The 25,542-nt window shown below is 43.9% G+C and overlaps 1 protein-coding gene across 1 annotated transcript; it reads right to left on the bottom strand.

The window, feature by feature from the left end:
• Positions 1 to 1,332: 1,332 nt before the first annotated feature.
• Positions 1,333 to 12,225, bottom strand: rab5aa (RAB5A, member RAS oncogene family, a). Its single transcript, XM_062528800.1, has 6 exons — positions 12,049 to 12,225; positions 9,566 to 9,801; positions 7,619 to 7,770; positions 4,167 to 4,289; positions 3,918 to 4,011; positions 1,333 to 3,486 (listed from the first exon to the last, which is right to left on the bottom strand). The coding sequence occupies exons 2-6, from the start codon at positions 9,729 to 9,731 to the stop codon at positions 3,371 to 3,373; spliced, it is 651 nt and encodes a 216-aa protein (XP_062384784.1). The 5' UTR covers positions 9,732 to 9,801; positions 12,049 to 12,225; the 3' UTR covers positions 1,333 to 3,370.
• Positions 12,226 to 25,542: the final 13,317 nt, after the last annotated feature.

The following is a 25,542-nucleotide window of genomic DNA, read 5'->3' on the forward strand; positions in this document are numbered from 1 at the left end:
CAGATTTGTGCCTAGTCTAAACTGGATCTTAACCAGCACTGCTGTGTCAGATCTGAACCAGACCTTTGCCACACCTGAAACAGACCTGAGCGTTATCTGTACATTTCCATTTAACCAGAGAGGGTTAAAGTGGATTGAGAGATGGAGAGAGATGAAGCGAGAGAGATGGAGAGAGAGGGAGGGAGAGAGAGAGGGGATCTTTGATTTAATGTGTGACAGGAATTTTGTAAATGAACATTCTAAGGAATATCTGAATTCAACATAGAATTTTTGAACCTTAGATTGTTGCAGAACAGATCCTTTTGTTAGAATGTTCAAGTCTCCCATGCTTGGGGGTTAACTGACTTACAAAAAAAGAAACTATCAAAGTGGGCCTATAGTGCACCTAGGACAATAACATTCTAATAACAATGTTATTATATCATTTATGTATGTATTTCAGGGACCATGTAGCCTGACCAGCCAGACCTTGTGATACTGGGAACTCACCGTAGGCAGGGCTCAATCGGAGGGGTGGGATAAACAGTTGTCTTTCAAATTCCATCTCCAAACAATAGGATAGCACTAAACGAATCATCTACTTGTTTTCGGTCGCAACTTCTGGTCACATGTCAGTCATAATTATGTTAAGCTCGCCCACCGACTCTATACACGATGTAATTGGTTCGGTGGTTTCTGCCTGAGCCCAGCTCAAAAGTCAGAGAGTTGCTAGACTACCCCAGCAGAAAATTAGATTTGCTGCCGCTAAGGGCGTCTAGATTTCTAGGCTAGGGAGCATGTACAATATTAGACTATGTTTATACACTATAGTATAGTAGGTTAAATTTCATGTGTATCATCTGTGAACCAGAGCTGAGCCAGACAAGTCCCACATAGGCAGAGTAGGCATTCAGAGTCAGCTGGAATCTCAATCAAACCGCATAGACCTGTTAAGTTGGCCTACAAAAAAAGAGACAAAACTGCCATCTTTGCCCATACAAGGAGATCCGGGTGTTGAATTGGAGCTAACTACCAAGCTTGGAGCTTGAAAGTTGCATTGCAAGTTGGCTCTGGGGCAGCAAAAAATGTAAGCTTGCTGTCCTAACGTACCGCAGATTACCCCCCCGAAGGAAGAGGCCAAAAGTGTGTTGAGCAAAACGTCTGCATTTTAGGCTTTTCTTTAGACTCTCTGCGAGAGTTTAACAGGTGTGATAATTCAGAACACCCGTGTTATTTTCCCATAGGAAAAATCACAAGACACCGGATCTCAAAGATGGCAGCTTTTTTGTAGGCGAACTTCAGAGGTCTATTGCCCATCGCCCAGCCACTCACGGAGTAAGTCATCAGGATTCATTAGGTATTCATGTCTTTATTGATGTTTTTATTTGGTAAATGAATAGTACTGTAAAATGCTCGCATTTAGATTTTGTCGTTTTTTAATTTCTTTTCTCTTTTTTTTTCTTGACCTGGCTGCATTCAGCACTCACTGCAAATAAACATGTAGAACACACACACCCAGCGGATGGAGAACGTTCTAGAGGACACAAGAACATGTGGAACCCTGTGTGTGTGTGTGTGTGTGTGTGTGTGTGTGTGTGTGGTTCTGCGAGCGAGCTGGCGAGCGAGCGCACGTGAGGTCAGCGCAGCTCCCTCTCTCCTCCTGCTCACCCTAACTTTCACTCATCATGTGACTGACAGCTAGCCAGTCAGCCAGGGCCTCTGGTCCAGTGCCTTGTGTCTGGTTGGTCAGGGAGTCTGATTGACGGAGGGAGGGAGGGGCTAGGTGGTGTTGGGTCAGCTCTGATTGGATAAGTGCGGGGCAGGGGCAGGGGCAGGGGGGGCAGGCCGACAGGGGAAACCTGTTAGGACTAATACAACCCTCAGCAGTTCAGACTAAAGAAATGCACGTCTGTTTTTTTTTTGTTTTGTTTTCCATTTGTTAATAACACTACATACATTTATAAAGACCACCAAAGATTATAATTTAACCATTTCTGTGAAAAATAAACAAAACAAAAAAACAAAAGCTCATATGTCCAAACCCATATCAAAGCAGGTTACTGGTTACTGTACAGTTTTTTTTTGTTTTATCATTACCAAGACAACTCCCTAGCAAGCATTAGTTGTGTAAATATGAAATGAAAAGTCGACTACATTGCATCACCCTATTTACAGTAAATTATTTATATATTTCTCTATGTCACACGGTCATCGGACAGAATCATGAGCATACTTAGTGCAAGGCATGAAAAGACAGCTGTCAGAATTACAGACCAGATGGGGGGGGGGGGTGTTTGTGTGTGTGTGTGGATATATTATGAGACAGGCATGAAGATGAAGGAAGAGAAGGGGGGAAAAACAAACTCTACTTTCGGCTCTAAAAGTGAACGTGTGTGTAACCAACCAACTAAAGGTTAAGTGTGACCTGTGCCAATGTGTCTTAAGTTTTTACCTCTGTGCTGTTCTCTATGAGGGTTTCTGGTCAGCCAAACCAACCACACACACACACACACACACACACACACACACACACACACACACACACACACACACACACACACACACACACACACACACACACACACACACACACACACACACACACACACACACACACACACACACTTAACACGGTGTAACATGACGCGTTTATGCACAACTCCACAATATCAGCAGGTCTGCAGGAAGTAGACAAGGCTGTGCCTCTGTATGGACTACTGTGTGTTTGCAGGTAAGTGTCAGTGTGTGTGTGTGTGTGTGTGTGTGCCTGTGCTAGTGTGTTGACCAAACTCCTGTTTATATCTTCATGGAACAGCACAAATCCTTGCCGTGTGCTGTGTGTTTTGTGTGTGTGTGTGTGTGTGTGTGTGTGTGTGTGTGTGTGTTGTTGTTGTTTTTTTGTTTATGTTAGGCCTTGTAGTGATGCATGCATTCATAATTCTGTTAAGTACATTTAAAACAAGGAGAGAGGAAATAAAAAAAACAGACAAAAAAGCAAATCAAATCAAATAAAAAAAAATAATGAGTCAGAAAAAGAAGAAGACTTCATTAGAAATGTTTTTCTAAAGTCCTTAGCTGTGCCGGAGGGGCAGGGCAAAGGAAGCCACGCCTCTCGTTTCCAAGGTTACACACAGAGTGGGGGGGAGGGGGATTAGTGACAGCTGAGTTAGAGGCGCTCCATTGGACCAGACCGTTTTGGAGGCGGAGCTTGTAATTAGTCACTTCCTGTCTGAAGGGCGGGGCTTTGTGTTAGCAACTGCAGAGAAGAGACGAGACGGAAGGGGTGGAGCTTAGCTTTGTGTGTTACTGCAGATCAAAATAGTTTTGGGAGGGGGGGGAGGGGCGTCTCAATAGTGACTGACGAATCACAGCGCTGGAACAGGGTGTTGCCTTAGGTACTGCAGCAGGGGGCCTTGGTGGGGGTGGCGGTCTCCGTTAGGTCCACCCCCCGACTTCGCCCGCTGTTGGGGCCAGCTGCTTGGGGCTCGCTCTTGGGCAACCTTTTCGCTACAAGAGATGAAGAGTGCAGTGGGATGTGGAGTGTGTGGGTGTGTGTGTGTGTGTGAGCAAGTCAGTGTGTGTGGTGTGTGTGTGCGAGTGAGTGAATGGGTGTGGGTGGGTGTGTGTGGGTGTGTGTGTGTGGGTGAGTGGGTGAGTGAGTGAGTGAGTGAGAGAGAGAGAGACAGACAGATGAGGAAATTATAAATCTGTTCAATTTCATTAATGTCAAGATCAGAAAGCAGAAAAATGTGCTAATTACTTAGGAACATTTCACAGGTAAAAACTGATATTCGGATGCTGCAAAAAAATGTATGTATAAAATCTGACACACATATATAAATAATATCTATATACACATACCTATGTAAGTAAAACTTTCTACACCTGACCTTCAAACCCATTGACTCTCAAACAACAAATTGATCAGAAAAACAAACCTATTGCCATGAAGATTTCGTTCACGTTCATGGATGTCTTTGCCGACGTCTCCATGAAGAGTAGACTATTATCATCTGCATAGGACTGCGCATCCTGCAACAGAGTCCATACAGAAGACTTAAAAGCAAACGCAGAAGGCAAAGCCAACACACACAGCCACACACACACACACACAGCCACACACACACACACACAGCCACACACACAAACACAGCCACACACACACACACACACACACACACACAAACCTGGAAGTCAACAGCTCTCTTGTTGGCAAGGTCAGCCTTGTTACCGGACAGTGCGATGACTATGTTAGGACTGGCCTGTCTCTGAAGCTCCTTCACCCAGTTCTTCGCTCGAGCAAAAGACTCCTAAGACAGATAGACACACACAGAGACACGCAGACATAGTAAGAGTCAGATACACACACACAGGTTGACAGACAGTTTCAAGTAGAATAAGGGTACGATCAGACAGGGGGCAGTTTGCTCTTAGTAAAACATGAAGTGCATTATGTTTTTCAATTGAGGACCCTTGGGGCACCTCTACAAAAACGTGAGGCGTCCAGTGCACTTCAGGCCATTTTTCACATAGATCTCTATTTCTTGAGGTCACTGTTGGTAAAATAATAATAATAATAATAATAATAATAATAATGATAATAATAAATCAGTGCATTAGTTGCTGCAACCAACAGCTAGAGCAGTCAGACAGCTACAGCGCTACTCTCTACTTTTTTTCATACTAACAGTACTCGGTGACCTTGAGGAATAGAGATCCATTCCTGCCAATAAAGAAATAGAATAGAAAACAAGAGGCCTTTCACAGCACAGTGGTTCTCAAACTTTTTCTGTCATTCCCTACTTTGACATGGGGAACATTCAAGCCCCACTGTAGCGAAGGCAGAGAGCAATGACCCCACCCAGTCTTGAACCCGTGTCTCTGGACCACTAACCCTGCAGCTTGACCGCAACGCCGAAGAGCCAGGCCCGTTGGTATGGCACCCAGGGCGCATACTAAACTGTAGTGACAGTACTCAGTCACACCCCTAGGGCTGTTCAATTTTGCCCAAAAATAAAATCCCGATTTTCTTCTTTCAAAAACTGATTTTCCATTACGATTACGATTATTTAGTGAAATGACAAAAGGCAAGAAATTATTTCAAATATGCTGTTTTTTATTGGAATATTTTGCAAATAATTTCCCCATTGGGATTTAAGTGCAAATCTTCCTTTTATTAAACAATATTGATTATTAATAATAGAAATAGAAAAAATATTAAACTTTTGCCACAAAATTCAACACTTGCAAACATAAGTACCGTGATTATCATACTTAAAGTGAAAAATTAGGGGTGGCACGGTTCACAAAATCTACGGTTCGGTTCGTATCACGGTTTAGGGTCACGGTTTTCGGTTCGGTACGGTTCTTGTTGTTATTTTTTCTTTTACTCTTTAAAACTCCAGAAACATATTTCAGCATATAGCTTAATCATCCACAGTTAGGCTAGAGTATTTAGAGATAGTTATCATGTAATAATGCACAAACTGAATTTGACTTCACATAAAGCACATCATTGTCTGAGGAAACTTTAAGCTTCAGTTGAGATTTTGATAAAGCAAGAGGGAAGACATTGATGATTTCAACAATCTTTTCATTTATTTGGCAGGGATGGTGCACCAGCACAAAATGTAGGTCGTCCACCCATATTTTTCATTGCATCGCCTTTTTATCGCTCTCCTTTCATATAGTGTGAATGATTTTTTTAACAAGATGTAAAGCTTGTCTTTATTTGAAACACACACACATTATGTAATTATACATTCTATATACTGACATGTCTGATATTCATAACAGCAAACTTCATGCAGATTAGCCTATTCATTATAACTCCACCTCTTAAATTCAGCTGGCTGAAGCCTCAAAATATTGTAAACAAAGTAGCAGGCTAAGCTCATCATAGGCTACTCTACTGGTTGGACTGTTCAGTTTTCCCACATGTGTTTTAGTTTCAAGGTAAGCTAATACTTTTTCTCCTTGGGAGTCGGGACAGGCCCTTTTAAGCCTTGGAGTTGAAAACATTGGTATTGAGATGGTCAGTCAACTTGAATGCAAGAGTTTTTTTTTATCAAATGTCTGCAGCATAGCCTTCTAATGATGCTAACCGTTTTTAACAGCAATTTAGCTAATCGTCTTCTGTGCGTCATTGCGTTCACGATTGTGAATGTTCTATTTAGATCAATGTGCATGTCGAGGGCGGGTGTCCATTGAGCGCACACGAGAGCGGGCCAAGGAGAATGAGTTTACTTCTACTGTTTGGTTAAGTTGCACGCATAGTCTACAGTTGCGGAAGAACATGCTTCCACCCGAGCAGGGTCAGGTGCATCAGTTTGACCACGCTAGGGATGATCTCTCGCACTTGCCATTTCTAAAACCTTGCGCGCAGCACTCAAAAATCCATACTCCTACTCTCGCACGTAAGGGAAACACGTCGTCACATATGGGAATCAATTGCGCATGCCATAACTAGCCTGAACCGTAGGACCGTACGACGAACACACACTCCGAACCGTGACATGCGAACCGCACGGTTCGGAGCATTTTTCAAAAACCGTGCCACCCCTATGAAAAATGGATTTTACGATTTCACATTTTTAACATCGTCTTAAATACATAATCGCGAGCGCCGCAAGCACTCTAGAGAAGTTTGCCACTAGTGGCAAATGCGTTTGCCAGTGATGTCACCACACCAGTAATGGCAAACTTCCACTGAACTTCTGGTGACAAAACACATTTGCATACGACATTGCTGCCAATTTGCTACAACATTGAACGTAAGTTTCCAGAAACCTTATTTGCACATGAAAATAATGACCTTCCCGCAAATCTGTGGCAACTGAAACCTGACATTTCTGTAAAGGCTACCATCCTGGAATTTCCCTATTTCAACTTTAGAGAAGGTGTAGATGGATTTGGCCAGAGTTTACAAGTGTGCGCTCAGATATTGATCTCTGAGGTGTCTGGGACGCAGCACTAGCAATGGATTCAGCACAGGTATAGATCTGGTGTGGCTGTACACACAGCACACAGTGATTTCCCAACACTGCCTGTTATCTGGCTCTATGTGGTGCGTGCAGAAGAGTGGGTGGTAGTGCTACACAACAATGGACGGCTCAATGTTAACCTTAACTTCTCCAAAGAGTGCAAGTGTGTGTGTGTGTGAGTGTAATTACACGGAAGTATGCCCTAGCATGAGTGTGTGCGATGTGTGTGTCAGCTTCAGTGTGTGTGTGTTGGCTTCTCACTCTCTGCCCAGTAGGTCTACTCTGCTATGGCCAGCCCAAAAACTGATTCCTATCTTTCATGGGTGAGGTCATGAAACACAACGGTAAATGGTAGACTAAGATGGCTGCCTGGGTTCCTCTGTAAGTACATACAGTAGATAGATAGATAGATAGATAGATAGATAGATAGATAGATAGATACTTTATTGATCCCCGAGGGGGAATTCAAGAAGCCAGGTTGTGGTATCTCTCTTGTCCTGTGTGTGTGTTTGTGTCTGTGTGTCTGTATCTCGTTTATAATGTCGTTAACTACGATGGCTGCCTGGGTTCCTCTGTAGTACAAAGGAGCCAGGCTGTGGTGTGTGTGTGTGTGTGTGTGTGTGTGTGTGTGTGTGTGTGTGTGTGTGTGTGTGTACCTCGTTGGTGATGTCGTAGACTACGATGGCTGCTTGGGCTCCTCTGTAGTACATGGGAGCCAGGCTGTGGTATCTCTCTTGTCCTGCCGTGTCCCAGATCTCAAACTTCACCGTTGTGTCGTCCAGACACACCGTTTGGGTCAGAAAAGCAGCTGACAGACACACACAGATGCACACAGAGAACCACACAGACACATACACACCCAGGGGTGAAAGCAGAGCAAGAAAGAGGTTTCAGTTTCATTTCTGAGTCACAAATCAAATTCACATAATATAATGGGGGTGTTGATTATACCATCACAAAAGGTTGGGCCAATTAGCCTATTGATGGAGTCACATCACTAATAAAGCGATCAATATCATACACCATGGACTGAGGTCAGCACCCAAGGGTATAGGACACTGTGTGTGTTATAGATTGGACAAGGCTTAGGGAGTGAGTGTGTGCGCATGTGTGTGTGTGTGTGTGTGTGTGTGTGTGAGTATTTTGTTCAAGCTCTGTTTACTTCCTTCACAGTCCCCAAGACGAAGCAATCTCTGCCCAGCCTGCGATAGCCTGACACATGTATACCCAGAAGTTGGTATAAGCAAAACATTAAGAGGGACAAAGGGTTCATTTCTCGAAATCGCAAAGTTATCTGTGATCTTCTATCAGCAAGTAAACAATACCCTTGGAAGACATAAGACATGTGAGGGACTTTAATAGGAATTTAAGAGAAAGGACAAGAAATCAATATTTCTGTTCTGTTCTAGTTTCATTCATTTGCACAAGGGAGCATAAGCCTTTACATTCACACAAATGCACAATACTGTTCAGGTGACAGGTGACATGTATACGTTGCCTTTCTGTCTGCCTCACACACACAGGTATAGTATTAAGAGAAGTCTGGACAACAACACTCTGACAAGTCTAGGTCAGCACCATCTCAAAGTTAAAGGAGCACTTTAGCAACACAAACTTCCTGCTTTTTACCAAAAAAAGAAGGCTTTTAGAGGAAGTGGCATTATTTTCAGTGAGGCTAGAATGACGTAGTGGAGATTCTCTACGCTTGGACAGGGGTAAGCAATGACAGAAATTAAGTACCGTTAGCTATTTTTTAATACCAACTAATTTCATTGCATGAACCTGCTCCTTTGCTTATTATTTTATAGTCTACAGCTATTTCTACTATGAAAGTAAAAAGCTCAGTACTGTATAAAAGCTCAACTTGAAACAAATAATTGTACCAACATATCAAAAATGTAGATTATGCATATATATTTACACAATAAGGCACAAGGAAAAGTGGGTTTGGGTTGTGGTTCTGCCGTAGGCATGTGCCTGGATGTTGGCTCGAGAACCACAGGTTACCACAGCTGTGGATAGATCTATTACCAATACAACTATCACCAGTTATTAGATGTGCAATATGAACAATTACACTTGCACTCAAAACCTGGAATTCAAAATGTCATGCTGTATGATAACCACCATTCAAAAACAGATGTTTCTTTACTTCTTGATCCAGCCAAATAAAACAATTAATAAAACAGCTTGTGTCTACATGCACATATGTATTTATTCATGCATGTTTGTGTGTGCAAGCATGTATTTGCATATGTTGATACTCAAATATTTGTTTGGATGTATATAACTTCATATACATTAATGGTCTTCCTGTTAATCGTCTCCATGCATGTGTGTCTGTGTATAAGTGTTGTGATTATGTGTTTGTACATCATTGAGTTTGTGTAAGCATGGGTACACACATTACGCAAAAACATTTTGTTGCATGTAATTATACAGATGTTTTGCGTGTGTGCTGTGTGCGTGCAGTGTGTTAAAACAGACGTGTGTATGTGTGTGTGTGTGTGTGTGTGTATGTGTGTGTGTGTGTGTGTGTGTGTGTGCGTTTTATACAAGTACTATGCATCAATGTTCATGTTCTGCCTTTCCAGAAGACTAACCTCCTATTGTGCTCTCCTGGAACTCGTGGAACTGGCCTTTGACGAAGCGCAGCACCAGGCTGGATTTACCCACAGCAGATTCACCCAGTAGCACCAGCTTGAACTGGCAGATCTTGTTGCCGGCGTTGGGCCCGTTGGGGCGTGTCGCTCCTCCCCGATTGGCCATGACCTGTGTCAATCACCCCACTCCGTGTCACTCACTCACACACACGCTGCACTGTCCCGTGGTTTGCCGGCTGCCGGGCCCAAACATCCAAACACACACACACACACACACAAACAAACAAACACACATTATTTTTTAATTTGTCTGCCTTGATGTTTGTCTGTGTAGGGCTTTGGGTTGCACTTTGTGCATATAAGAATGCGCTATATAAATAAACATGACTTTACACACACATGCTTGCATACATACATACATACATACATACATAATCTGCACTTCAAATCCCGAGAGAAGACTTTGTAAAGTACACATGCAATCAAAAGGGATGATGTGAAAGTACTTATGGCCTGAATCTAGATAACAGAGCTAAAGCGAGTTTGACTTCATAATGGAATAATCAAGATGCTACAGTAAGGGTGTACTAAAAAAAAAACACACACACACACACACACACACACACACACACTTGCACTGTGCATTGAGATAGCATCAACTTTGCAGGAGCTGAACTAGTGAAAAATCAAGATGCCTTCTCTCTGAAAAAAAAACTGCAAGGCTTTCTGCCCACTGAATTATCATTTTAGTTTAATCAGGAAAGGCTGGGGCACTGGCAAACAAACAACAGAGACTAGGGTGAGTACTCTGGGTTGGACAGCAAACAGAACGCCAGCGGAGTTGTCAAAATAAACATCAAAACATCAAGGGGTAAACTGAGGATAATGTCACTTCCTGAAACATCCCGGGAGTTCATAGGCTAAGCTTAAGAGAGACGATAGCAGCAAAGCTCTACTACAGAGGAAGACAAATGTACCAATGTTAGCTACCTAATGTGTGTCATGAGACATCGTTAAGGCCGTACACCAATATCAGTGTCTACGCGAGAATCGAAGTGCGCTGACCTTCCTCCCCTAGACATTATGCTCCATGTCTTGCAAGTGCGTAATGTTATACATGCGTAATGTTATACATGCTCCGCAGTTGTCTACAGGTTTAACAAACATGCAACGGTGCACCTGACTTGAAAAAAGTCTCTCCGGCCAATTACAGTTAATTTCGTTCACCTATGACCTGCCAACAAAATGTAAAGTCGAAAGCTAAGTAGCGCTAATATTCGACGCCCATCACAACATAGATAGCATAGCTTACATTTCTTTCAGACAAAACAGAATGCACAATACTAGGAACCAGCAGGATACAATGTATCTATTGTCAACTTGTATAAATTGATCATTTTCATAAGTGGCACAAATTGTTACTTGACCTATGCATTTTAATGATACCAAGTGGCCTCGGGTTGATTTCCACGGACGTATTCCGAAGGTTTAAAATGTTGATACCTGAGCATACCGCGATGGGAGCAGCAAGCATACCCCAGAAATAAGGCAAACCTAAGCAGATGTAGGCTATCGTTAGGCGGATTTTGTGCAAGTAACGTTAATATTTTTTCCAGGCCTGCTATAAAAATACATCCGACTTCAGCAAAAGCAAATCTGTGTCAATACCGTTAGCTAACTTGTTGTCTGTCAACTTGTTAGCTAGCTGTGGCAAACAAGCTGATTGTTGGACTACATAAATAGCAAGGCAGCTATCAAATTAAGGTCAGCAATGCATCGACCTGATACAATGTGAAAGGCTAGAAACCCAAGAAGGACCACTCCTAATCAAGCCGCTACATCATTTGCAAGCTCTCACTGTCACCCGTTCCTCAAATTCCGCATCTGATTTTGTATTCGTAGCTAAAATTCTTAAGAGGGCCGCCATATTTAAACACACAGGAAGATTTGGGTTAGCTTAGTTACTTGTGTGTTTACTCCAAATGCCACCGTGGCAAGACAAGCCCAAACGCTAACGTTGGTAGTTTGACATCAAATCATACAACGATGACAGCTTGTTCTCGTGTTGTTGAGGAGCTAAAACTCAGCTTTAAACTGCGACAATGGCTTCAGGCTCACAGACAGCATAGTTAACCAGCTAGCTAGCTAGCTTAGCATGTTTACTAGCTAGCTAGCTAGCTAGGATAGCTAATAAGTAAAACCAATTAACCTACATTGCTAGCTAGCAAAACACTGGACAATACACTTGTATCTGTTTTACAAAAAATGAACTGCGCAAATCACTACAGCTAAACAGTCACATCACGGTTCCAAACACAATCAGCTGTCAAAACAAATACAGGATGTTAACAGTTACCGAATTCAGGCTAGGGCCTGTTTCATTATTGTCATCTTATGATGCTAGCTAGCTATCAAGCGTAGCTGTACCTAGCAAGAGCGCAGCTACTGTTACAGAACTTCCCCGAACAGATCGTTCGTTTTACCTGGGAGTCAGCTGATGATTTCCACTATACTGTTCTCCAACGATATGGCCGTTAATTATCGTCAACTGTTTAATTTCGTTGTGCTGGACCGTGAAATTATCTCAACAACCCCGATCACGTCTCCTCCTTTCTTTTCTCTCGCAACTTCCTCTTCGGAACCAAAACACCATAGAGATTATGGTCAATGCAAAACACAAACAGCGACTTCCGCCCCTGTGCCACGTCAGACGCGCACAGCAAGTCGGTAAACCTTTGCCGTCCTGTGGTGAATTAATAGATTCTAAATAGAGGTAGGCCTACATGAAACGGGACCATAATATTAATTCTTAGACACTCACTGAATTGGCTACTTTATGCCATGCAAGGATAATAAAGGAAATAGGCCTAGGCCTAAAGCTATAGGCCCTACTGCTAGAATCTGCCTTTGACTATGTTATTGCAGTGACAAGAGACCATCATTTCACATTCTTCACATCGTAAGCAGTTTGGCATTCATTTTTAATTTGTAAATTTAAATTATATAGCCAACCCCAAAATGTGTTGCCGGTTGTTGCTGTATTATTGTCATTTGAATGGGCCATTGGCCTATTGTGAAAGTTCATCAGAGTGCTATGAATTCCTACAATTTTTTTTTTGAAAGATGACAACAGCTCTACATTTACATGTAGGCTAGTCATTTACTGTAACTTACTAAAGGCAGATGTAGAGCTTTTGTCTAGCTGGACGATAACATCTCTGAAACTGAATAGTTTGAACATTTAATATTTTGAACAATATTTAAATTCTATGTAAAATATTGATGTTTTCCCTTAGTCTAGTCGATTCTGACAAAACCAGTGTTCAAATAACATTTTTATTGTAGGAACTGGATATCACTATTGTAGACCCAGGCCTAGATGCTGGGCTTAATTTGGATAATTGAAAGAGATCTATAGAGAAAAAAACACAGTCAACCTTAAGCAGAAATTCCCCATCCGTCCTCAGATAGGATCATGCCATTTCATTCCACTCATTGCTTGTGACTGATTCACTTACATTTTATTGATTAATGTTGAGGTGACAGTGTTATTGCTTATTTGCTCACACACAATGTACACACAATGTACCCACACACACTTATGTAGCCCACACATAAAGTGCTTGTCAAATCTTGAAATCAGCAATAAGCATTATTGTTTAAAAGTGATGTTATTACCTAAACATTACAATGCCATGGCAGCAGAGGGCACTCTGACCTTAAATAATGTGATATGGCAAAATCAGATGGGCATTTGGAGTTGCGATCGGTGCTATTTCATTATGGGATATACTCACATGACAAAAATGTTTCACTTGCAGACTACAATTTAAAACGCATGCATACATACATACTGTACACACTCACACACACACATTTTTTGTAATGTAAATTGTAATCTGCATTTGAAACATTTTTGTCATGTGAGTATATCCCATAATAACATGTATCCCATAATGTATCACATGAAGGAAAAAAATCATGAGTGCAAATCATATATGCATCCCTCTTATATTGATAAGATATAAGGGATACACATAATGTATTTTGCACCCATCATTTTTCTTCAACAGTGATGATGATAGATGGTTGATGTGCAACCAATTATTTCCCCCTTTTCCAAACTGTATGTTGTAGATTTAGTCTAAATAAAAGTTTTACTGTGTAGCTCTTGGCCATTAGAACATAATTTAATATAATTTACTCATATCTCATGGACAGAAGTCTACGTAATTTAGAAATACCACAAAATATTTCCTTTGCTTTGCCTGACCCTCATCCATTTAGATATTGAAACAAGAGAGGTTCACGTGAGGAATCACTAGGCCATCCTTCCGATGCACTGCTATGTTTAGCCAGGAGTAACGGAGATGTTGTTTGTGTGAATTTGACACACACCAAAAAAATGAGAAGACATTAAACTCAAAGGCCACGTTACTAGTCATAAATACTTTATAAGTCTAGTGGAGGAAATGAGAGTGCAAACATGGTCTATTTGTTTTTTCATAGTGGTGTTTTGTTCAGAGGGTGTTGCTTGCTTTCATTTTCTTTTGTTTTGCTTTCTGATTAGCTATTTGCCGTAGCTCTGCTTATATACTCTCCTGTTGTTTGAAGACTGGCTGGATTAAGAGATGTTGGGTGATTTCAGGTGATGGAAGGGATATGAGGTCATACTGAGTATTACTGAGGACCAAGCTGTTTCCAAAATAGACCTGATGTCTATTGTATGATAAAATTAGTTTTGATGGACATTTCACCTGCAGAACACCCACACACAACCTGATAGCAAAACTGAGCATTTAATATCCCAGTAATTGCAATTGACTGTGCAAAAAAACATATAAGACATAAAATTCTTCTTCAGAGCGGACTGTTCAAAGGAAAGAGGATGATTGTGTTGGCCATTCTGCCTTGACTCAATAACAGTTAAACTGAGTCTCAGTCAGTTCACTTCACTTCTCTTCACATCAGTTTAATTGAAGAATATGGACAACATTTGAAAGATTAAAATGTATATTTATTATATTAATATTGAAGAGTATATGGACAACATTTGAAAGATTAAAATTTATATTTATTCATTATTATTTATCCAAAGCAACTTATAACAACCAAGGTACAATTAAGGTATAGTACCACTAAGGGCACATTCACAATAGACCGTTTGGACTAATGGTTCAGTGAAATTTATAGAGTGAACGCAGTCTACCGAACCAGGTGCAGTCTGCTTGAAAACGGTGGTCTGGGGTACAGTTTGTTAGAACTCCGGTGCAGTTTGAATGCAGTCTTTTCCAAAACCAGGAAATAAACTGCCGTTTTTGCCAAGAGATATTAGTAAAAAGAAGCTGGTGTTTCTGACACAAACAGACCCAGGTCCACAAACAATGTAATGTGAACAGAGACCATGCTGGGTCAGTTTCAGGGGGAGTAATCGCACTTGAGTACGGTACATTTGAGTCTGAAGGTAACCTAAGATACTGTAAGTGCTACTATAAATACTACTCACACACTGTAGGATAGAGAAATAGGGTACAGCGTCCATACCATGTAGGGGTCCAAATGCCCACGGAGACCCAGGTTTGAAACTGACCTTAGGTCCAGTTTGATAGCAGTGTGAGTTCAGAACAAGAAATCAAGCATTCTGCATTGGTTCTGGCAGGCCGAGTAGTCAAGCCCGCTGTCAGTTTCTTCTTGGCTATTCCAAACCCAGCCCACATCAGCTGTTTGCTCAGCTGATCGCTCCCTTCACTCGTAAGTGGTCTCTCTCATAAGGGCGCCTTATTTAAGCTGCATCAGTCTGTTTGCTGTCATTGATTTCTCTGCTCTGCTCTTCTCTCAACGTAGTTTAACTTGAAATAATGACATACTGTTGTCATTGATGCTTGCTCTGTTCTAGGGGGGAATAGAGTGACTCCCAGTTTTAAACTGGGAAGGTAGCCCCCTGAGGATGCTGCTGTTCCCCATCTTGGCTTTTCCATGGAGCTCATAGAAAGACAGGGAACTTCCTCTGAACAGAGCCATACCGCCAAATACAAAATAAAGTTGGTTCTGAAGATATTTCTCTCTTGTGTATTTTTGACTTACTTGTAAGTGGTTCCTGACAGAACTTTCTTTCTCATTCTCTCTCTCTTTCATACCTAAAATTAATTACCTGATATGGCAACTACACACAAAATAATTTATATTTAATAGTATTAATAGTATTTTGGTGCTATACAGCAGTGGAGTGACCTGATGTCTGTGAGCTCACTGCAGCAATGGGGCTCATGAGTTGCATAGTGTACAACACATGCTGCACAGCAGAGGTGCTCTCCAGTGAGTTCCAGCTACCCCCTCCTCTCTCTCTCCCTCTCTCCCCTTCACATACACACACACATACAGTACATGCACATGCACATGCACACACATACACACAGACATACATACGCACACACATACATACACATGCACACACACACATGCTCACATACACATACATACTCTCTCACACACACACACACACACACACACATGCACAGGCATGTACACACACATGCATATACATACTGTACATACACGCATGAACATGTACACACACACATGCATGCATACGTGGACAGACACACTGCTACACCACACACACACACACACACACACATCTCATTTCCTGAGCCCTGTGGAGAGTGGTGCTGGTGTAATATATGACACGTAATCTTAAGCCGTGTGCCTTCATGAGGCAAGCACCCAATGAGTCTGTAACACAAGCGCAATTTTGTGCGGGAAATTACATTATACAACACAGATCATGGAGGCACTGATTTATTTTGTATTATTCAGCGGCTACACGTCTTTAGCACAGCGGGACATCAAACTCATCAAACATTCCGCAGACCAGAGACTCATGGATTGAGTCATAGTTCATTGTATTGCATCGCTGGGACCTATAGCCTACTTCAATTTTTCAATCTATTTTATATAAAAACCTGAAGTTCATAAAATGGACTCAACAGTCAAAGCGTAGTCCCTGAGTATACAACTCTATTTCAATGCCAAGTACCTTCTTCAGAAAACATAAAATCACATTACGTGAGCCAGACAGCTTCAGATTGACAGAAAGAGGGTTTTTTTCTCTGTCTCCACTGATTGAGCATTCTGCAAGTCAAATACTCAGAGAATTCCTGCTGCCAAGTCATTTATTTTCTACCAACTCTGTATGCCAGACATTGCAGTGAAGCCTCGGCATAAGCAGCTAACCGCTCGACAGCTGTACCCTTTCTACTGTCACTTTATGATGTCTGTCACGTTAAAATGGAGCCCTGCGTAGCGGGCCTTACTGGTGGCCATATCTCATCTGGACAGTAGAGTTGCTCTTTGTGTTAGTTTATGCATGGAAAAGGTATTTCCTGAAAAGCCCTTTCCCTGTGCCCTCCCCCTACTAAGCTGCACCTCACAAGAGAGGAGACAGGAGAGAATACATTGGATTCTGCATGGTGAGCAGACATTGCACACACACACATACACACACACACACACACACACACACACACACACACACACACACACACACACACACAACACACACACCACACACACACACACACACACACACACACACACACACACACACACACACACACACACACACACACATTACAAGACCACACATACACACACACACACACACATTACAAGACCACAGACACAGACACAGACACACACACACACACAAGACCACACAACCACACATTACAAGCCCCCCCCCCCACACACACACACATAAACACACACACAGCATTACTGTAGAAAAGGCAGGGACTTATACAGTATTTGCCGTGATTTATCATTTGTCGCGATAGTTCAGGTGGTAACCTCGCGTGTTTTCCTGTTAAATTTCCCTTTTCTGTTAGTACCTGCAGTAATGAGCAGACGTGCAAGTAAAGTTCGCTGTCCACCGATAAAGATAGAATTCATTTCCCTTTAGACATTTCCTGCAGTTATCCTGAGTAATCCAGTCTCTGACATTCAGAGTTGTGAGTCATTGACGAAAAGTAAGTTTATATGATGTTTACATCGAGTTAATTCACACTGGTATGCAAGAGGTTTGCTAATATAGTTAAACTTGCTCTTGACATAATTTCCATGAAGTAATATAGTGTAAGTGTTCTCTGAAATTATAATACTTCATGTGTTTAGCTTAGGGATCTACCGTTTAGCGTCTCTGTTGTAAGGACGTTGCATCTCCGAATGGAGGAAGTTTGTACTGTACATGTGCTAGTTAAAGGAATAGTTCGATGTTTTACACTTTACAGCCCGTTTTCTGTATCGCCTAGCATGCAAACGAGCGTTTGACACCGAAATTTCGACAATTGATCCTGTTTCTGCAATTTGCGCTGGTTTAGAATGTTCTCTGTATGGCTTCAGCATTGCTCGCTATGGGCATAAACTATTCTGTCCTTAAAACACCTCTAAAGGTTCATTTTTTAAAATGTGCAACTTAGTGGTAGTGGTTACTGGTCTTCAACGATCTTCTATAGCAAGTTTCGCAGCAAAATACAACTTCTGTTGTGTTACATTAGGCACACACGGTTGTCAGGTATCTGAAAAAGTACTTCCGGGATTTCGAAAATCCCTGACAGAAGCTGTATTTCGCTGTGAAATTTGCTATAGAAGATCGTTGAAGACCAGTAACCACTCTGTAAATTGCACATTTTAAAATTTTATGCGAGACTTCGCATAGATTTAGAGAACCTGCTTCCACCTGATGCTATGGAACTCTTCAGGTATCAAGTACTTGTAGACCATCTGAAATTGGAGGAAGCTAAGCTAATAGCCGATGCCTAAACTCACCAACCCCTTACTCAGACACCATGGCTGCCCTACATGATAAATTCGGCCAACCTCACCAGCTTGCCTTAAGAAAGATAGCCAGTGTTCTAGAGGCCCCTGAAGTCAAGCGTAGTGATACAGCGGCGTTCCAGAAATTCTCCCTCCAGGTGCAGTCACTAGTGGGCCTGCTGCAGACCTTGGGCCCTGAAGGGGAGACTGAACTCATCTGTGGCTCACACGTAGCTCGACTCTTGAGTAAACTCCCACCAGAACAGAGAGCTGACTTTCGCCGTCATCACTTCAGGCAGCCCGGAGCCACTCACACTCTGTATGACTTGTCAGAATGGCTCCGCTACGAATCGTGGTGTCAGGGCTTTGACAGTCAAACCAGTGTGAAAGGCGGAAAGGAAAGGCAGGGCACAAAGGCTGATGGTCGTCATGGGAAACAAGCAGTGACGGTCCTGCACGGTGCTGGAGAAGCTTCAGAGTCCACGTCTCCATCACACCGGGAAAGTTCAGCGAAGAAGAAAGCAAAGCCCAAAGCCTACTGTGCATATTGTGATAGCACGGAGCACTATCTCAGTCAATGTATGTCGCCAAACTCTCCAAAGATCAGCTTACAGTAAAGAGTGGATCCAGGTCAACAAGCGCTGCTGGCGCTGTGCACGAACTCATCAAGCAGCTCAGTGTACATTAAAGAAGCCTTGCAACCTCTGTAATGGATAGCACCTCCTGGCTCTCCACGAGATAAACACAAGAACAGAAAAGAGCAGCAAAGACCTGGCACCAAAAGAGGAGAGCTGTCTGACGTCTGTACCTAGCCCGACCTGGAACAGGCAAAAGAGTCATGCTAAAGGTTGTCCCAGTGCTCGTGCATTATGGAGAGGAGACCCTACACACCTTTGCGATCCTCGACGACGGATCTGAGAGGACGATGCTGTTGCCAGCTGCAGCCAAGTCCCTCGGCATGAAAGGATCTCCTGAAGTTCTCCCACTACGCACTGTGCGTCAGGATATCCAGGTACTTTATGGACACACCGTGTCGTTCCGAGTCTCCTCGGCTGCTACCCCTCAAACCAGCTATAAGATCGAGGGCGCCTTTACAGCCAGCCGTCTCAGCCTAGCTCAGCACACCTATCCCATTGATCGCCTTCAGCAAAAGTTTAAAGGAATAGTTCGGAATTTTGGACATAGGACCTCATTTCCAACTTTGCCGAGGTGATATAGGTCGGTGGAGACCGTTTTTATCGCGTTTAACCCCTTCCGTAAGTTGCGTTCCCCAATTGCTACACTGGTTCTGAGCTAACGCATTTCAACGGTAACATCCAAAACAGTCTTACTGACTCCACAGCACACCCGAGACCAGTAAATTAAAACGTCAGACTATCGATGTACATGTCCGTGTTGATAGAATAATTTTTTAAATAAAACTAACCTTGCAACTCAATGATTTATTAAATTTTGAGGGACCAGTTTCTCAATATCAATCCGCTACTGCCATACAGGGAACAAATTAGGCTATTGCAATGCGAAGCAAGGTTCGTTTTATTTCTAACATTGTTCTATCAACACAGACATGTGCTTCGATAGTCTGACGTTATAATTTATTTGTTTCGGGTGTTCTGTGGAGTGGATTAAGACTGTTTTCAGTGGCAGGCTGGATGTTACCGTTGACTTGCGTTATCTCGGCACCAGATTAGCAACAGATGAACGCTGCAATTTAAGGAAGGGCAGAAATTCACTGAAAATGGTCTCCACCGACCTATATCACCCCGACTAAGTTGGAAATGAAGTTCTATGTCCAAAATTCTGAATAAACTATTCCTTTAAACATCTAGAAGCAAAGCCATCCCTCCTCATTGGCTCTGACCAGCCTCACCTGATAACACCTGTCGAGCCTGTCAGACTGGGCCCTCCAGATGGTCCTGCAGCCGTCCACACAAGGCTTGGGTGGACTCTCCAAAGCCCCATCCACCACACGGGACGACCACCCCACACTGCACAGTGCTTTACAAGCACGTCGAACGGCTGTGGAAAGTGGACACAGTGCCTCACCAGTGGGAAAAGGATGTGACCAGGTCAAAGCAGGACAAACAGGCAATAGCACTGCTTGAAGCCAAGACCGTCCGCACCGACTTCGACGGGGTCCTCAGGCACGCTACGCTGCTGCTGCGCCATGCAGCTATGCCACAGCTGCATGCACCTAAAGAGTCAGTTCTGCCTTTGTTACGCAGCACAGAGAAGCGTCTCCTGAGAAACCCAGAACAAGCTGATGCCTACAAGATAGAGATGCAGAAACTCATCGAAGCCGGCATGGTTAGGGAAGTCACTCAAGAGAGCCCCCCTAAAGAAAGCTGGTACCTTCCACATCACCTCGTCACACATAATGGAAAAATCGCCTAGTCTTCAACTGCTCTCACCAGTACCTAGAGCAGACTCTGAATCAGTACCTCCTTCCTAGCCCTGCACTCGCCACCTCCTTGCTGGGTGTCCTGGTGAGATTTCGAGAAAAGCCTGTAGCCGTTACTGGAGACATCAAGGGGATGTTTCATCAGGTGCTTCTCCTGCCTGATGATCGTCCCCTGTTGAGGTTCTTGTGGCGCGACCTGACAGCTGATGAGCCTCCTAGAGTGTTTGAGTGGCAGGTTTTGCCATTCGGCACCACCTGCAGCCCCTGCTGCGCAACATACGCTCTGCAACGCCACGTCATCGACCTCAGCAAATCTGACGACGACCTGAGATTCTCTGTGGAAAACTGCTTCTACGTCGATAACTGCCTGCAGAGCGTGCACACGACAGCTGAGGCTAGGCTGTTGGTGGACCGGCTCCGGGACCTGCTATCCTCTGCTGGCTTCCAACTGCGTCAGTGGGCCTGCAACGACCCGAGCGTCCTGAGTCACTTACCTCAGGATGCAAGATCAGAAAGCTTAGACCTGTGGCTTGCACATGATCAACCCACTGGAATCAACCCTCGGCCTCAGCTGGAACTGGCAGACAGATTCCTTAGGCTACAAACATCGGCCAGTGGTGTATGAGACACCTACTCTGAGGAACATTTATAAAGTCGTAGCCACACAGTATGACCCCTTAGGTTATCTGTTGCCTTTCTCCACCAGGGCTAAGCTCATCATCCGACAGCTGTGGGACAAGCAACGCAGCTGGGACGATTCCAATCTGCCCTCAGACCTCCTGCAAGCCTGGTCCAGCTGGGAGGCTGAACTCAAGTTCCTGCCTCACGTTGTCTTCCCTCGTGCCAGCTGCACCTGGCGCTACGTAGACTCCGCGAATAACCCCGCTGATGACCTGACGAGAGGAAAGCCCCTTGAAGCCCTCATCGAGCCAAACCGATGGTCTCAAGGACCTCCGTTCTTGCTCTAGAGCCCTGACACCTGGCCTGAAGGGCCCAGCGCAGAACCGGCTGAGGACAAGACAGAGCTCTGCAAGGCCGCCTTCTGTGGAGTGACAGTCACCTCACCTGCAATGACCATAGGGTAAAGAGTTCAGGACGTGGCAAGAGCTCCTGGACCGCACAGCTCAAGAGCTCCAGCCTCTCAGCTCCCAGTGCAGCTGAGTATCGACAAGCAGATGTAATCACCCTTCAGAGAGCTAAACAACATTCCTTTCCTGAGGAAGGTAAACCCGTCCTGTCAAGGAGTCGTTTACTTACTCTAGCTCCCAAAATGGACAAGTCTAAAGGCCTTATAAGAGTGGGTGGGCGGCTAAGACGACTAGAGGGGCAAGAATACATCTCACCCTGGACGCATCTCACCCAGTGACCCGGCTGCTCATCCAGAAGTATGATGATGACCTGCATCATCCTGGCCCGGAGCGGGTCTTTGCAGAGCTGTGGAGGTCATACTGGGTCATCCATGGGCGGGAAGCAGTCCGCAGACATCAGCGCACGTGTATTCAAGTGTTTAACAACTAGGGCAGTACATTTGGATCTCCTCAGTAATATGGACACTGATGCTTACCTGATGGCCCTGAGCCGATTCATCGCCGGAAGAGGAAGTCCTGCTGAATTGTGGTCCGACCGAGGGACTAATTTTAAAGGAGGGGAGAGGGAACTGAAGGAAGCCTTCGTCAGCATGGCACCGGCTCTACAGACACAGCTCGCCCGTCAAAGGATCAAGTTCTGCTTTAACTCACCTGCAGCCCCACACTTTGGCGGCTTCTGAAGTGGGATTTACTGGTTACGTTTTGCTATGTAAACGCAGATCCGCCAATTTCATGACAACATAGCCCCACCCCTTACCTCTGACTCAGCCTCCGTGCTTGACCTCATCTGACTCGACTCGACTCTTGTCAGAGCAACAACAACGCTGGATCACGGAGCTGGAGCACCCGCGTGTGTGCTGCAGGTACTGCTAAATTTGTCAAAATTTGCTAAAACAATACTCGAACAAAACTTGGCAACTTGAAAACCAGCAACGGCACATTAACAACAGGCTGTGCCAAATACTTTTAAATCCACCACTTCTTCCTGCTACGAGAGCGACCAGGAGAAGATTTTGGATATGACCTGGGAGAACCAGCCGTTGGTGGGATAACTTAGTTGAAGGTATTGTCCCATACGATGAGTGGAAACTGAACTTTCGAATGTCCAGAGCTTCTCTAGTTGCTCTGAGCGAAGAACTACGCCCATATATGATGAGAGCAGCAGTTGACATGGTGGAGAAGGTTGCATGTATGCTCTATTACTTAAGCGACGAGGGACGGCTACGGAAGACAGCCAACGCATTCGGCTTGTTGCCACCAGCTATCGCCATCATTGTAAGACTATCCCCATCCACCTAGGTCCAAAATACATCAAAATGCCTTTTGCGGAGTCCGAGGCTAAATAATTAGTTTGGGCTTTTGTCGCACTCATGGCATGCAACAGTGTTTGGGAGCGGACGACGGCACCCACATTGATATCAAACAGCCATCTACCAACTCCATGGACTACATCAACAGAAAGGGTAAACATTCCCTTAATGTGCAAGCTGTTTGCTACTACAAGTACAGGTTCATGAATGTGGTGGTAAAGTGGCCTGGAGGTGTGTGCTACTGTATACCCATTTTCCCTGTGGGTGACCCAGCTTATCCACTGATGCCTTACCTCATGAAGTAATATGCGACTGGCTGCTCTACACCACAAGAACAATACTATGGTGGCCAAAGTCGTTGAGTGTGCTTTTGGTCGGCTCAAGGCCAGATTTTCTGCTCTGAGAAGGCCTATGGACATCAACCTGACCGACCTGCCCCATGTCATATGCATGCGTTGTTCTCAACAATTATTGTGAAGCCAGTAAGGGCAAATAGAAAAGGCTGAGGAACCAGACGGCCATGGGTTGGAGGTGGTGGTGGAGGGTGGGGGTGTTCTATTGCCTTGAGAAACCAGACGGAGGGGTTTTCTTCAGTATTCAGTATGTGCATCTCTAAAATGAGGTCAAAGCTTCCTCAGCTCCAAAGGAAACATCAATTTAACACTTTGTGTGTGTGTGTGTGTGTGTGTGTGTGTGTGTGTGTGTGTGTGGCCTTGACCACTGATCATATCTTATATAACCTGCTCATCACTATATGAGTGTGGTGGGGCCCCAGGGAACCTTGCATTACCAATCATTTCTCTCTCTCTCTCTCTCTCTCTCTCTCTCTCTCTCTCTCTCTCTCACACACACACACACACACACACACACACACACACACACACACACACACACACACACACACACACACACACACACACACAAACACAAAGGCAGGTGCACAAATGCAGGAATATACACACACAAAGGCACACACAAACGCTATGTAATGCACAACATGCACACAGATAATTACAAAGACACACACTCACACACACATAAAGAGCGCTATAGTAAGTGTGTGTGTGTGTGTGTGTGTGTGTGTGTGTGTGTGTGTGTGTGTGTGTGTGTGTGTTTTTTCCCTCAGCATCTGGGACATGGCACACTAGTCGAGTGCTTCTTCAAAAACAGACAACAGGACCACTGAAATGGAACAGTTCACTTTACATTGTTTCTTTCTCCTTTGTTTGTGTGTACTCGGACAGAGAGAGAGAGGGAGAGAGAGAAACAAGAGAGAGAGAAATACAAAGAGAGAGAGAAAGTGAAAGGAGAGAGAGAGCGCATTAAAGGGGAGAGCAGGAGAGAGAGCAAACTATTTGAATCAGGGAACTCTCATATTGTCTGTGTAACAGTTGAAAATGGCAATGAATATCTACTGTATTTGGGTCAGGGCTATCAGTGTGTGCACAAACACCACACACACACACACATGCTACGAACACACATATATCCACACACACACACACACACACAAATACACCATCCTTTCTCCTCTCCTGTGCACCAGATTTGCCATTTGAAATCATGCTTGCAAATGGCAGCTTAATGTATAGTTGTAAGTGCACTTTAATAGTCGTGTTTCACAGTTTACGATAATCATATTTTGTGGCAACAGACATATTTTTTCCACCTTCATTTGCCATTCTGTTAGTCTTGTCTTTGATGTAGAAAATTCCCTTTGGATGGCTTTGAAGGCATCGTTCCTCAAATCCCTCTCCCTCTTACAGACGGATCCTCCTGATATGGTGCCTCTCAAGCACAAGCAGGTCCCATCCAACACCTGCCCACATTAAAGGCCCTGTCAGTCACTCCTGCTGCCACCCCCAGCTCCACTTCCAGGGGCAAATTCTCTTCACCCACCCATAAATACCCTTGTCTGTTCTTTAGCGCATGTTATTATGACCGCCGCTAGCGTAGCTAGCGAAGCGGTCATATAGTTGTTGTCAAAGTTTTTTTTTTTTTTTTTTTTTTCTTTTTTCCCGTCATTTTTCGTCAACGATTCCCGGGACACCGTAACACCGGAGCGCATGAAACTTGGTGGGCATGTAGCCCCAGTAGAGTTCTATGGAAAATTTTCGTTTCGTCCCCGGGGGTCACTCCACCCCCGCGCTGCCCCCGCCCGAAGCCCAAAAATGACAGTTTTTCCTACATAACTACCTGAACCGTGGCACCGAGGATGACAAAATGTTTATGGTATGTTGTTCTCTAGAGCTTGCATCAACTTAGCTTATAACCAGTCATTTGTGATTTGCCCCCCCATCGTAAAAATTGAAAATGCAATGTAATATTGCTTTAATTGCCCCTATCTTCAGATGAGATGTTATG

This window comes from Sardina pilchardus, chromosome 24 (genome assembly GCF_963854185.1).
Source record: "Sardina pilchardus chromosome 24, fSarPil1.1, whole genome shotgun sequence".
Taxonomy (NCBI): Eukaryota; Metazoa; Chordata; class Actinopteri; order Clupeiformes; family Clupeidae; genus Sardina; species Sardina pilchardus.